The following is a 13,387-nucleotide window of genomic DNA, read 5'->3' as shown; positions in this document are numbered from 1 at the left end:
TAGCCTGTGATATTTATATTTTGCTGTTTTCTTTAAAGACCGTTGACATCTAAACGGGGCCTAGCGGTAAGTCAGGGTGCTGCTTTAGTGCATGTTGGCTCGTTGGTAAGACTGTGCTACACTAAATGCAACAGAGCCCAATTTTTGGCCAACATGGCTGCAGTGTCGAAGGCCTATTCATGCTTTGAGCATCAAGCGACGTGTCGCATGTCAAAAAGTGTCGCGGAGGACTTCCACCGATGGCGTCGCGTATATACCTCTGGATGGGTTAGGAAGCTGCACGAGACCACGTCCACTTACTGGTTTGTGTTTTGTGGCGGCGCTAGCATGAATGCTAGCGTGAATGCTCAAAACTGAGACCGGCGCTGACCACAGAGAGACAACGCAGCGTAATGTACTTGTCACTCAAAGCATAAACTGGCCCCTACAGGTCTGTAACTCAGAGAGCGTAATGGGAACCGAATAGAGTAACGAAGTTTGACGTCATTTACACATCCTACCTGGTTCCCGATTTTTTCCCCCCCAATTCTGAATTCCCATAGACTTTTTTCATATTGCGTCATATAAGAACTGTGTTCCAAACATAAACAAACAATCTCATATGGATATGAAGAATCAACTGGCGGTGAGAAAACGCTAATGTTACTGTCGCCGAATTAGTTACATTTTCACCAGAAACAGTCTGTATCAAATATTAGTGACTGACTATCACAAACCATACAGATCCACCTCCCCGACAATATCGCGGAGACCGTTTGTTTATTTTTGGACCACAATGCTTATATGAGAAGATTTTAAGATGACTCTCTCTTATTCTCCATAAAGAAATTACTTTCGCTAAACCGAGGGATGAGCGAGTGACACCACGTCTTCGTTACTCTATGGACGTATGGGTCCATTTGGTCCCATATGTACCCTCTCTGAGTTATGGAGGTGGGGTGGGGGGTCCGGTCCGTGGCATAATGCATACCATAATGCATAAAGCATATTGTCGTTGTCGGGTGAAAACCTTGTATAAAAAATAAAAAATAAAATAAAACCTCGTATCTCCAAGTTTCAAATTTGTATGTTCTTTCGCAAAGTAAAGACCTGTTTCATCGCACAAGGCCGTCGCACCAAAGTAGTGAAAATAGCAGATCTACAAGCACTCAACGCCTCACGATGCGAGGCGTTGTGTGCTTGTAGATCAGCGGTTTTCACTAGTTTAAATCATTTTTTAAATGAAAAATACAAAACGAACGGTTTTGGACATACAAGGTTTTTACCCGACAACGACGATATTGCATACCATTAAAAAAAAAAAAACAATCGGTTTGAGAACCAGCGCTCCCCCATAATGCACCAACCATAATCCATCCAATCCTTGTCCCCCCCCCCCCCCCCAGCCCCAGCTCTCCCCCCTCTATACCTGAGGCATCCTCCCCAGCCCCGCTCCCCCTCCCACGGCCACAATGGGCAGCCCCGTCTGGGCCGAGACGAACTCCAGCATGGGGGCCAGGGGTCCCCAGGCCGTGGGCGGGGGCCGCTCCTCCTCGTAGACCAGGCCCTGGAGGGGCCGCGTTGCCAGCAGCTCACACAGCTGGGACAGCACCGTCTTGGGACTGCTGTCGTTCACCTGAGAGGCAGAGGGAGAGAGAGAGAGAGAGAGAGAGAGAGAGAGAGAGAAAGAGAGAGAGAGAGAGAGAGAGAGAGAGAGAGAGGTTCTACTTTATTGTTACGTCTCTTGTACAGGTACATCAGAGTAAAACTTATTTTTGTTTGGCATCCTTCAGACAATGCAGTGGTATAAATAATCAGAGATCTCCATATATGGGCATAAAGGGGATTCTCTTAGAGTGGTTCCCATGACATCCCAACATACAATATCTTTTATACACATACAGGTACATGGAGATCCCTATCTGAACCAGTCACAAAGATATGGGCCATGCCTTGGCCAGCTGGCCAGTGATATCTTTATAATATTATTTGTGAGAGAGGCCATGGAGGCCATGAAGGGCTATTCCCAGCAAACCAGTAAACGTAACGGTTCCCCGCTTGGCATGTACACTGCTCAATACTCTGGCAAGCTACTAAGCTATGTTTGCCGCCATGATTGTACTTAATTGTCATACAATTAATATAAAACAACATTTTTTATACAGGCATATATTTTAGCCACCTCTCGCTAGGACCCCCCTCCCACTCTACTGCGCATGTGCGACTGCAGTGCACACAGTAGAGATGGGATTTATGGCTCTCTGAAGTGAGCCGGATCTCGGATCCGTTCCTTTCAAAGAGCCGTTCAAAAGACTGGCTCATTTGAGTTACTATGTAGATTTTGGCATTTTGATTATGATTACAAATAACTTCAACCCTATATAAATGTATTTCTGACATACATATGTAGCCTACATACCTGCTATTTGAAAATAGCCGATCTACAAGCTCACAAATATAATTTTTTTCATTTTTTTTACATTTTATTCATTGGAAAACCTGTGAAATAGGACATTCTTAAAGTACATTTTGATACCAATACTTTTGTACTCTTACTTAACATTCCAAGTTTCTACTTGTGGCAGAGTATTTCCACATGGATTGCAGTATTGATATATTTTTTTACTGAAAGTTGTACCATGTAACTTTTTTTATAAAACAAATCTTAAAATTGTCCTAACTCTTAAATCGCTAAAGTTTTAGAACACCCACTCCGTTATTTTCAGCTTCTGAAGCCTTCTCTTTATATGTTTTCTATGATCCTGACCGGGGTCCGGTTTTCGCGCAAAAACTACGTCATCATACACTATCGGCCAATCACAGCGAGGGTTATACACTGCCGGCCAATCACAGCGCATCTTGAAGTGGGGTCGCTAGCTATCACAATAGGGCGGCCATACGTGTGTCTCTATCTATACTCGGGTGAAACACTCCGTTTCTCCGGAATGCCTGAACGCACAGGAACCAGGGACCCCTCTAAAGATAGATCTCGGCGAGGTGGAGGCAGACGCGGGGGTGACGCGGGGGTGTGAGGCCCGGTCCGCGGCGAAAAACGGCCGAAAGACGCGGACGCTACTGACCACTAGTTGAGCAACTTACACAGTATAGCTTTAAGTAAAGAAGTTGAGTACTTTTTCCACCACTGTTCATTTACAAAAGGAACGGCTCCCTACTACGAACCGGATCCCATCGTTCATTTCAAAGAGCCGTTCACAAGACTTGATTCGTTCGCGAACGTCCCATATCTAACACGCAGTAGCAGCAGCAGCAGACAGAGAATCGTATGGCATTTTTGGACACAACACGGATAGTATTGTTATTGCACAAGATACACACGCTGCAAACACATAAACAGCTTTTAGGAACACGTTTTCTCTTTCGGTTTTCGGCGGCGGCGGGGGGCGCGACCGGACCGTTTTAATGCCTCGGATCGGAATGATACAGACAGAGAAAGATACACCGTCCTCCGTCCTGTGTGTGTGTGTGTGTGTGTGTGTGTGTGTGTGTGTGTGTGTGTGTGTGTGTGTGTGTGTGTGTGTGTGTGTGTGTGTGTGTGCGTGTGCGTGCGTGCGTGCGTGCGCTGCAGTGAAAACCTGTCTGTTTCTCTGTCTCTCCGATCCATGTTCACAAAAAACATTGCCTCACTCCATAACCACTGGATCGTGCATCATAATAATGCGTTAATAGAACATGCACGCCGAACGCACACAGTGACACATTCACGATCGTGCAAATGCTATGGTGTAACTAGCCTACGCATGTAACATTGTGTTGACGGAGGGACGCTGCTCTAACGTGCAAGCTTCATTCGTTATGTTGCTTTCTGCAATGGAGAGCAGGGGTAGGATGAGGAATAGTGGAATACACAAAAAACATGATACCATCGAGGCATTTATGTAATTTCTAACATCAAAAACCCCAAATATTAACAACAATCAACGGGTCGACAATGTCTCAGAACGTGCCTACTTTCGCCATTTGATTTGTCCTGACTCCTATTATATTGGTGCTAAAAAAGGTCACCAGCACTTTCGCCTATAACATATTCGCCTACACGCATTTGGTCCTTTCGCCTGGCATTTTCGCCTTGGAGGAGAGTCTTTTCACCTACCTGTCTGAGCCATTTCGCCTACCCTCAATTCTGCTGTCAGACTGTCCATGTTTGCATATTTTCTCTTTGTCATTTAAATATTATAGTGACTGTGACAGTGGTGTCAAGTGAATCTAACAGTTTATTTGACATTTATTATTTACATCACATTTTATTCCTAAAAAATGGCAAAATAGTTTTTTATGCCTGTTGACAGGCAAGGTTGATTCTATAGGCTATTTAGGTGTATTATATATCTTATATAGACCTATATAGGCTAATAGCCTACATATCTATTTTGTATAGCCTAATGTTAAAACAATATATGCCTACAATACTGTTCATTTTACAATACTGTTCAATACTGCACCAAAGAATGTAGTATCGGGACATAAATTAATTAATTATTTGGGCGCACCTGATTCCAATAGCTCTGTATTTATGTGATTACTATGGAGTGCATAGGATAGCCGTGTGTAGGTTTGACATGTACTGTAACACCACTGTCACAGTCACTATAATATTTAAATGACAAAGAGATAATATGCAAACATGGACAGTCTGACAGTGGCTGTCTGGGGCCCCACGCAGTCAGGGCCGTGTTTTGCTGTAGGCCATTCCCTTTAACTGGCCAATAGGGATATGTGGGCACTTGGAGAGGTGGCCACCTAGACAACTGGGCACTAGGGACATAAAGGGGAGCACACACTGAACGCAGGCAGCTGCGCAGCGTCGCATCGTGGTATCGACGCACGTGAAGTGCCGCGCGGTAACCCCAACTGGATGCGGCGCGCTGCCACACAGCACATCCATTTCCCCCGGTGGGGAGAAGCATGGGAGAACATTTTCAACGCGCGGCAACGCTGGTCAAATAGGACAGTGGCGTATCGGCACGGCAGACGAGGCGTTCCGCGCCGCCTCCGCGTCCAGCGTGTGTTCCCCTTTTTTTCTAGTATATATATATCGATGGCATCAGGGATCTTCATATATGGGCATAAAAGGGATTCTGGGGAATACCCATATATGGACTTTTACATAGCTGATGTCACCTGTGATGTCACAGTGATGTGTCAAGGGAACCACAGTGTCAGGCGTGACCTTCAGAGATACACGGATACGTGGACAAGATGTGCCGGACATCACAGTGACATCAGAGCATGATGTTAGAGCGGCAAACCCATAGACCATAAAAATGCTGTGAAATGTCTCATGGTAAACTGCGACCTTCGGTCGCAATAACAGAAAACATCAGAACAAACAAAAAGCAAAAGAAAGAGAGAAAAATAAAAGAGCATCCTCAGCTGTACAAGTGCATAAAGTTTGGTATATTGTATACACAAACAGCATATTTTTTTCCAGTAGTTGCTACTGTACTGTACTTAACCTTTTGTAAACATCTTCACAGTATGTTCTACAGTATGTGCAACAGGTTAGTATATTCAACTTCTCAGCATATATTTATGTACAGTAGGCGCAATTCAACTTCACAGTATCTCTTTATGTAAAGTAGGTGAGGGGGGGGGCGGGTAGCGATTCCTTTTGCCCTGGATCTTTCTCGTTCTTGACAGTTCGGGTGTGGAGGGAAGAACGAGGGGGGGGGGGGGGGGGGGGAGAGAGAGAGAGAGAGAGAGAGAGAGAGAGAGAGAGAGAGAGAGATAATAATACATCAATTGATTAGGTGAAATAAAAGTTGCTGAAATCAAACTGAAATTGAATGAAGGGGGGAGAGGCAGACCCAGAAATACAGAGGCGGAGAGAGAGAGTAATGTAGGAATGATAGAAATGGAGAGAAAAATAGGGAGGAGGACAGAGAGACAGAGAAAGAGAGAGGGAGAGAGAGAGAGCCATGGACAGGCAGAGAGCAGTGAGGTAATTGAAACTGTACTGAAGTGATAATGGGCAATGGAACGGAACCGAAATTGAAATTGACCTGAGAGTGAGAGAAGGAGACAAGCCGGCAGAGAGAGTGTGAGCTTGGAAAGGCAGAGAGAGAGAGAGAGAGAGAGAGAGAGAGAGAGACAGAAAGTGCCCTTTTGTGTTCGTCACAGAACGAAAAGGAGAGGGAGGAGGAGAGAGAGAGAGAGAGAGAGACGGATGCTCACTCGCAGCCCGCATTTTGGTTTGTTTGCTTTGGCTTGTGAGATGCATTCATGTAGCGTTTGGTACTTGGCAACGTAACAAGTGATCCTACCGTGCCAATTAAGATTATTGAATTGAACAGAGAGAGAGACAAAGAGAACACAGAGAAATTACGTCAAATGGAAAGAGACAGGAGACAGAGAGACAGAGAGACAGAGACAGAGACAGAGACAGAGAGATACAGAGATACTGTATGGAACAGGGGTCTTCAACAGGGGGTCCGGGACCCCTAGGAGGTCCTCAGAGTTACTACAGGGGGGCCTCCACATCTTTGTGTGATAGAAACGTTTTTTTTCCTCCTTTTTTACATTAACCACTTGAACCCTAGCGTCCATATTCTGAGAACTGTAGCCGAAAATTTTCACTTGTTAGCTTGCCAAGTACCAAAAATTGTAGATCGGCTATTTTCGGCAAAGAAGTTTGGTGTGGAGGGGAAAAAGAGCAGACTAAATACATGGTGAAAGTTCAAGTTTATTAAGTATTGATGGTTCAAGTGGTTAAATATCTGAAAACACCAATTGACATGAATCCAAAATACACTGATGATTGTGCTTTCAAACGATGAAACTATATGGAATCTATGAAAGGGGTGTGGGGTCCCTGCTTCATCTCTCTCTCTCAACTAAGGGGTCCTTGGCCTGGAAATGTTGAAGACCCCTGGTATAGAAAGACAAAGAAGCAGAGAGAGAGAGAGGGTGACAGAGACGGAGACAGAGACAGACAGATAGATTCTGTAGATACAGAGATATAGAAAGACAAAGAGGCAGAGAGAGAAAGCCATATCAGAAAGAGGCCAGGCAGGTACAATGTGTGTCTTAATTATCCGTACTGCAGCTCATAGGGAAGGTGTCATGTACCGTGTTTTGCAGTGACATTGTTAGGCCAACAATACAAGCTGTTGGTCAAAGAGCAAACACACTGACGCCCACACGCCCACATGCACACACGTGCCCCCACACACACGCGCACGCCCACACACACACGCCCACACACGCACACCAGCAGCAGCAGTCCTGTACTTGGCTATTCACCTCAAATAATGAGTGTGAGCATGAATAATGTATATCTATGATTATGCGTCCCCTTTCCCTCCCAGCAGGGCAGAAAGCAGGACGTCAGCTCTAATGGCTGGGACTAGACGTGCCGTATCACCATAAAGGTCTGGGGGCAGGGACGTGCTGGCCATTGGGAAAAGCGGGCCAACTCCCGAATGGCCGGTTCATTCCATTAGGAAAAACTTTAAAATAAAATGTTGGCCTTCGTTCCATTTTGGGGGCTGGGCGGGCAGGCGGCCAACAAAGTAAATCATCACTGTCGGGCAGAAACCTCGTATCTCCAAGTTTCAAATGTGTACATTTTTCCGCAAAGTAAAGCCCTGCTTCATCATACAAGGCCGTCGCACAAAAGTAGTGAAAACAGCAGATCGCGGTGCGAGGCGTTGTGTGCTTGTAGACCGGTTGTTTTCACTAGTTTAAATCATTTTTAAAAATGATAAATACAAATCGGCTGTAGATCGGCTGTTTTCACTAGTTCAAATAATTTTTAAAAATGATAAATACAAAACAAACGGTTTTGGACATACAAGGTTTCCACCCGACAATGACGAAATATAACTCACGTAATTGGCCCACTGGCTTGTCACTTTGTCACAAATCTTTGAGTAGCAGCAGCGCTATAGAGAGAGATCTCTTTCTATAGCGCACAATGAGGGCCTCTCCAACTCTTTTTCCCGGGCTGAATCAGGGGCCCAGCACGTCCCTGTCTGGGGGTTCGCTCCCCACTAGGGCCAATGAGCGTCCCATCAACCGCCTGTCACAGCGCGGCCTGGAGCGACGATGCTGGATTGTCACATTGATTCTGAGTGAGTCTGCTTAAACCCCTCCTGTGATGCAAATGAACCGCGGTGTCGCCGTCAATCCGGCGCTTTCAGAGCGACACCTGTCTTTTATTATAAGGCTAGTGCAGTGCCGCCACACCTCCCAAGCCTGATCAACCCCTACAACCCCACCCGTTCACTCAGATCAGCAGACATAAGGATGCTGACAGAACCCTCGCTAAAAACCCCAGGACAAAAATCCACTCGTCCTAGACAATTCACCCTCCTGGCCCCCAAACTGTGGAATAAACTCCCTGTTGCACTTAGAAATAAGCCCATAACACTTACCGTAGCACTTGCCGTGTTCCACTTTACATGTGGAACGCCCTTCCACAAGCCTTAAAGGAGAGCAAATCCCTAGCCTCCTTCAAAATTGGTATGAAAAGTCACCTTCAGGCGGCTGCTACCCGTGACTTGTAAATAGACTAAGCCCCCATGCTCCCCCCACCCTTTTTTTCTGCCTTTGTATTTGATTTTGTTATGTTTGCTTTTGAAACTGATATTATCCTAGATAAAGTACTGTGTTCTATCCGTCTGTCTTTCAATGTTATATGAGATACTTAAAGTGTGGTTCCTGTGGAAATAAGCCTCGGCTTTCTAGGATCTCCTTTTAGTTGACCTTGTACCAGTGATTTGTACTGTCATGAAACTGTACTTTTTTCTTTTGCAAACTTCTAATAAATTCTTCAATCAATCAATCAATTGCCTACCCTAAATGACCAGACATGAAAACTACAGATAGCATTTTATAGGTTTTACATAGTTTTTTTATTGATTAGGTGCTTGGTCTACCTACGTAATTTAGTTTATTTTAATATATTTTCTAGATTGATATTGCTGTGCATTTGATGCACTGATGTTGATGTATTGACTGACCTTGCCAGAGTGGGAACGCCACTCTGGCACAGAGTGCGCCGAGACCTGAGAAATAACTATAAAACTTTTCACAACCAAGTTGATTCACTTTAAGGTCCAGCCAATTCCATATATCTCCCCTGACAGTTTACGGGTACTGCCGAACAAGCTTCACTTTATGTAGGAGCTAAACAAACAAAGGACAGTAAATGTACTTTATGGAAAATAGAGGTTTTCATAAAACAACCATGATGATGACTGTAATAATATGTAATAGAACAACTATTACATATTATTACAACAACTCAGCTTGTTGCTTGACAAAGACAATGCATGGTTGGAACGTTGCACAGAATGAACCACCAAAGGGAGCTTTAATCTAGTGTGCAGCCATTTTGCTCTCTTCCCAAGTGTTTCAGCTGCCTTTGTAGAATAATAATTGTCATGTAATTATTAAACACACAGGAACAGAGCTTATAATGCCATGTTATGGTACTGATGTATTATCTGCTTATTGTAAATCGCTCTGGATTAACGCTCTTTCTTTTATCCTCCGCGCCATAACGAGCGTTCGTTCTTTTACCTGTCTGAGCACTGTAAGCAGATGAGGGGTGGCGCGGGTGTGTACAGTAGCAGCAGCTCCCGTAACGCTATAGTCTCAAATCTGCGACAATCAATCTTCTCCTCCATTTCTATGCCTGGATCTAGTTTCTCCATCTCTATGTCTGGTGCAACCGAGGGACAAACTTCAGCCTCGTTCACTGGAACGGAAGCGCCGTTCAACTTGAGGGATACACTGGTCTTTTACAAAAAATTGCGGTTGGAAATAATGGATGGATATTGTTTTATAAAATCGCAAAGGTAAGCTACTTTTATGGCATTAAAGGAGTAGTTCACCCCCAAAATGACTTTTTTTCTATTGATCACTCATGCCATGGAGAGTAGAGTTCAATAATATTATACATTTTTTGTCGCATTCCTAAGACAACAATGTGATAACAATAAATTTACCCCCATTCGTTCCGGATGGGGACCCGTTTCGAAGGAATCAATGCTGGGTAAATTTACTCAAATCAAATGTTTGTCTTAGGAATGTGACAAAAACCAAAAAATATTATTGAACTCTACTCTCCATGGCATGAGTAATCAATAGGAAAAGAAAAAAAACATTGTGGGGGTGAACTACTCCTTTAAAAGACATCCTTAGATCCTTATGAAATCATATAATCATATAAATGGCAGTAAAAGACTTAAGAGCGTCTGCTAAATGCCCTAAATTGTAAATGTAAATTGTGGCTGTTCGGGGGGTGCGGCCGCCGCTCTGAGAGCGTGGCCATTGGGAGCGGGCCAGTCGCATCCAATCGCCCTCACACTCTGCGCCGGGCTCCCCCGGGTGCCCGCCCGGCAACACGCCCCGCCAAGTGTGAAGTCCATTGGATGAATGCTTCTCTCAGGGTAATGTGAAGGACAGGGCAGATGACGGAGACATTCCTGGGATTTATGGATACATTTCCCTTGGTGCAAACGAGTGGCCAGGGGCGTCACACCAAATTCTGGGCCCTGGGTACAAGGATTCACTGCGGGCCCCCCCATGAATGTTAACTATTGAAAAATAGCCGAGTGCCGCGCTGTGAGCTTGTAGATCTGCTATTTTTGAAAAATCGTGAAAATGTGTGCAAGAAACCTATGTCAAGGACCCCCAAGATGATATGTATTTGACCACGGACCCCGATCTCAAAATATTTAGTTCCAGGGACCCCCAGAAGCAAAAAAACATACATTCAAAGATTTTCACACATTTTCACAACTTTTCAAAAATAGCAGATCTACAAGCTCGCTGTGAGCTTGTATATCTGCTATTTTTCAATAGATAAAGTTACTAGGGCCCCTCCACCTTGGGCCCTAGTAACTCAGTCCCCTTGTGACGCCCCTGCGAGTGGCACCCCCAATGGATCCTCCCGCCTGCGGAATAATGTAAGCAGTGATGACGCATGGTTGCCATCATCTATTATATAAAAGTTCAAGTCGGGGCAGGAGGGCAGTGTCTGTCTGACGTAGCGGGCACACAATATACGCCCCGTATGGACTGGACACAAGCCAGGTGACAGGCGGCGGTTAACATCGGTGCAAAAACGTTGCGTGACGTCAGACTGGAGAGAGAAAGAAGAGAGGGAGAGAGAGAAAGAAAGAGAGAGGAAGAGTTTGATCAGCAAGAGGGAGGGGAGACAGAGACAGACAGAGTCAGAGCTCAATCAGCCAGAGAGAGAGAGAGAGAGAGAGAGAGAGAGAGAGAGTATTGGATTATCTTTTCATTTTATTACTGCACTTGATGCTTTGGCAATATTGTGTTATAACTGTTATTCATGCAAATGAAGCTATTCGAACTGAAAATCAAATTTGATTGGCAGGGGAAGAGAGAGAGAGAGAGAGAGAGAGAGAGAGATAGGGAGAAGGGAAAGAGACGGAGGGGGTAGAGAGAGAGAGAGGGAGGGAGAGAGCCTTTCACCCATGCAATAACCCTGGCCAATGCTACAGGCCAGTATACAAATTGAACCAAATGGACCCTTGGTTCCATTTGTACACTGTCAAGAGTTACAGACCAGTTAAAGGTTTATTTGCTCGTAGAAACAGAAACAGTGCTCTGTCTCCACACTTCTTGCCCAAAAAAGCACTTCCAGGTCCAAAGTGGGTTTGCCCTAATGCAAAAACGACATTTGACTCTAATATACTTATATCATATGAGATGTCCAACCATCATGCATTAAAATGATACAAGGAATGAGTTGTGTGAAAAATGACGCAGCATTCACAGCAGCAGGGTTGTGAGCAAAATGGATATGTATTTGTATACCTTTTTTCGCCTATTTCCATGATCAATGTTCTTTTTCAAGTATAAAGTTGTCAGATATGTCAGTCAATTCTTTGTATATTTAGTATTCGTTGTATGTGTCATATCTGCCAAGTGCAACTTCAAAGCCTACAAGCCAAACAGGAATGTAATTGTCAATGAAAGAAACACAATTAAATCTTTCATCACAATTATTTGAGTGACAATGAAATCGTCATGTAAAATGTCATAATCGTGACAGCCCTACCGAATGAATGAATGAATGAATGAATGAATGATTTATTTATAAAATTTTTTGGTCATGTCTTGTCAAAAACACCTATCCTTTACGGGATTATAAGACACCAAACATGAATAAACAATACCACATTCAATTACTGGAGACTGCACAACAATAATAAAAAGAAAAGAAAAGAAAAGAAAAGAAAAGAAAAGAAAAGAAAAGAAAAGAAAAGAAAAGAAAAGAAAAGAAAAGAAAAGAAAATGCCAAAACAAAAATAAATATACCTCACATGTTTTCTTTGTCCATTTGTCCCATGCTTTCTCTAAATATTCTGCCAGTGCAAATATCTTGTGTTCAAAAATCCAACCAAGTCTCTCTGCGTCACTTAACCATATCAAATCTAGGTTTTTACACTCATTAAATAATCTTTGACGTGGCTCACGATGCAAAGGGCTGTAGAACATAAAGTGGAACCTACCTGTAGCCAGATGACGTTGGCCGAGCCCCACTGGGTGACCACGCTGTCCCCCAGGGAGCTGTGCACCCGGCCGAAGCCCGGGTACAGCACCCGCCCGCCGGGCCCGCCCACCGCCGCCTCGGGCTGCACGGTGGCGCCCGCGTGGATCACGGCGATGTTGAAGTTCACGGTGGTCCCGGCGTCGCGCTCCCGCGGCGACGGACGCAGCAGCAGGTGGGGCGAGGAGTCGATGGGGCCCGCCCACTCCGCCAGGGCCAATAGGAGAGAGAGCGTGGGTATGGCGACCATGGCAAACCGCCCGCCACCGTTAGGGGAGGGGCTGGATGGGTGAAGCACTCGCTTGAGAGAGGGTGCCTGGTGGGGGAGAGAAAGACACACACACAGACATTTTAATCATTTATGTACGTCCACATAAGAGATACATTACAAGGACACAAATATTACAAGGTGCTGTAAATGATGTACAGTCATCCAATAGTACCCAATACCCACGCACCATTCAAGGGTAGCCATAAATCATAACACTCGTACAGTGCTTTTATTTTGGAACGTTTTCTCTCTACAAGAGTTATAAAGGGGAGTCAGGACGCTCTTGCTGGTTGAGCCCTTCCGTCCATTTTCGGCTCAAAACATGTACAAATCAATATACAAGGTGCTCCCCGCATTGTCAAAACAGTGTTCTACCGACCCGTCCACTCGTCTGCATGTCTTAGTCTATATTTTTTTCCAATAAAGCACTCTACAAGAATTATGATTGGCTAATTCAAGGGTACAAGTAACAACGCCTTTGCCATATTTGGCGGCTACCGATAGTGGAAGAGACTGCACAGAATTTTGCAAGCCGTTAGCCGCTTTTTTTTTGCATCTCAAGTTGTTGGAAGCCTCTTACAACCAACCTA

The 13,387-nt window shown here is 44.6% G+C and overlaps 1 protein-coding gene across 1 annotated transcript in view; it reads right to left on the bottom strand.

Moving 5' to 3' along the window:
- grin2db (glutamate receptor, ionotropic, N-methyl D-aspartate 2D, b) overlaps nucleotides 1–12,776 on the bottom strand; it is a gene marked incomplete at both ends in the record, with an annotated part of 213,335 nt that extends 200,559 nt beyond the window's left edge. Inside the window, 2 exon segments of the mRNA XM_080743639.1 lie at nucleotides 1,409–1,615; nucleotides 12,489–12,776. Coding sequence (XP_080599765.1) covers nucleotides 1,409–1,615; nucleotides 12,489–12,776 — 495 coding nt within the window.
- Between the last annotated feature and the right edge of the window lie 611 nt (nucleotides 12,777–13,387).

This window comes from Nannobrachium achirus, assembly GCF_963921795.1.
Source record: "Nannobrachium achirus genome assembly, chromosome: 2".
Lineage (NCBI taxonomy): Eukaryota > Metazoa > Chordata > Actinopteri > Myctophiformes > Myctophidae > Nannobrachium > Nannobrachium achirus.
This window is presented reverse-complemented; position numbering and strand designations above follow the sequence as displayed.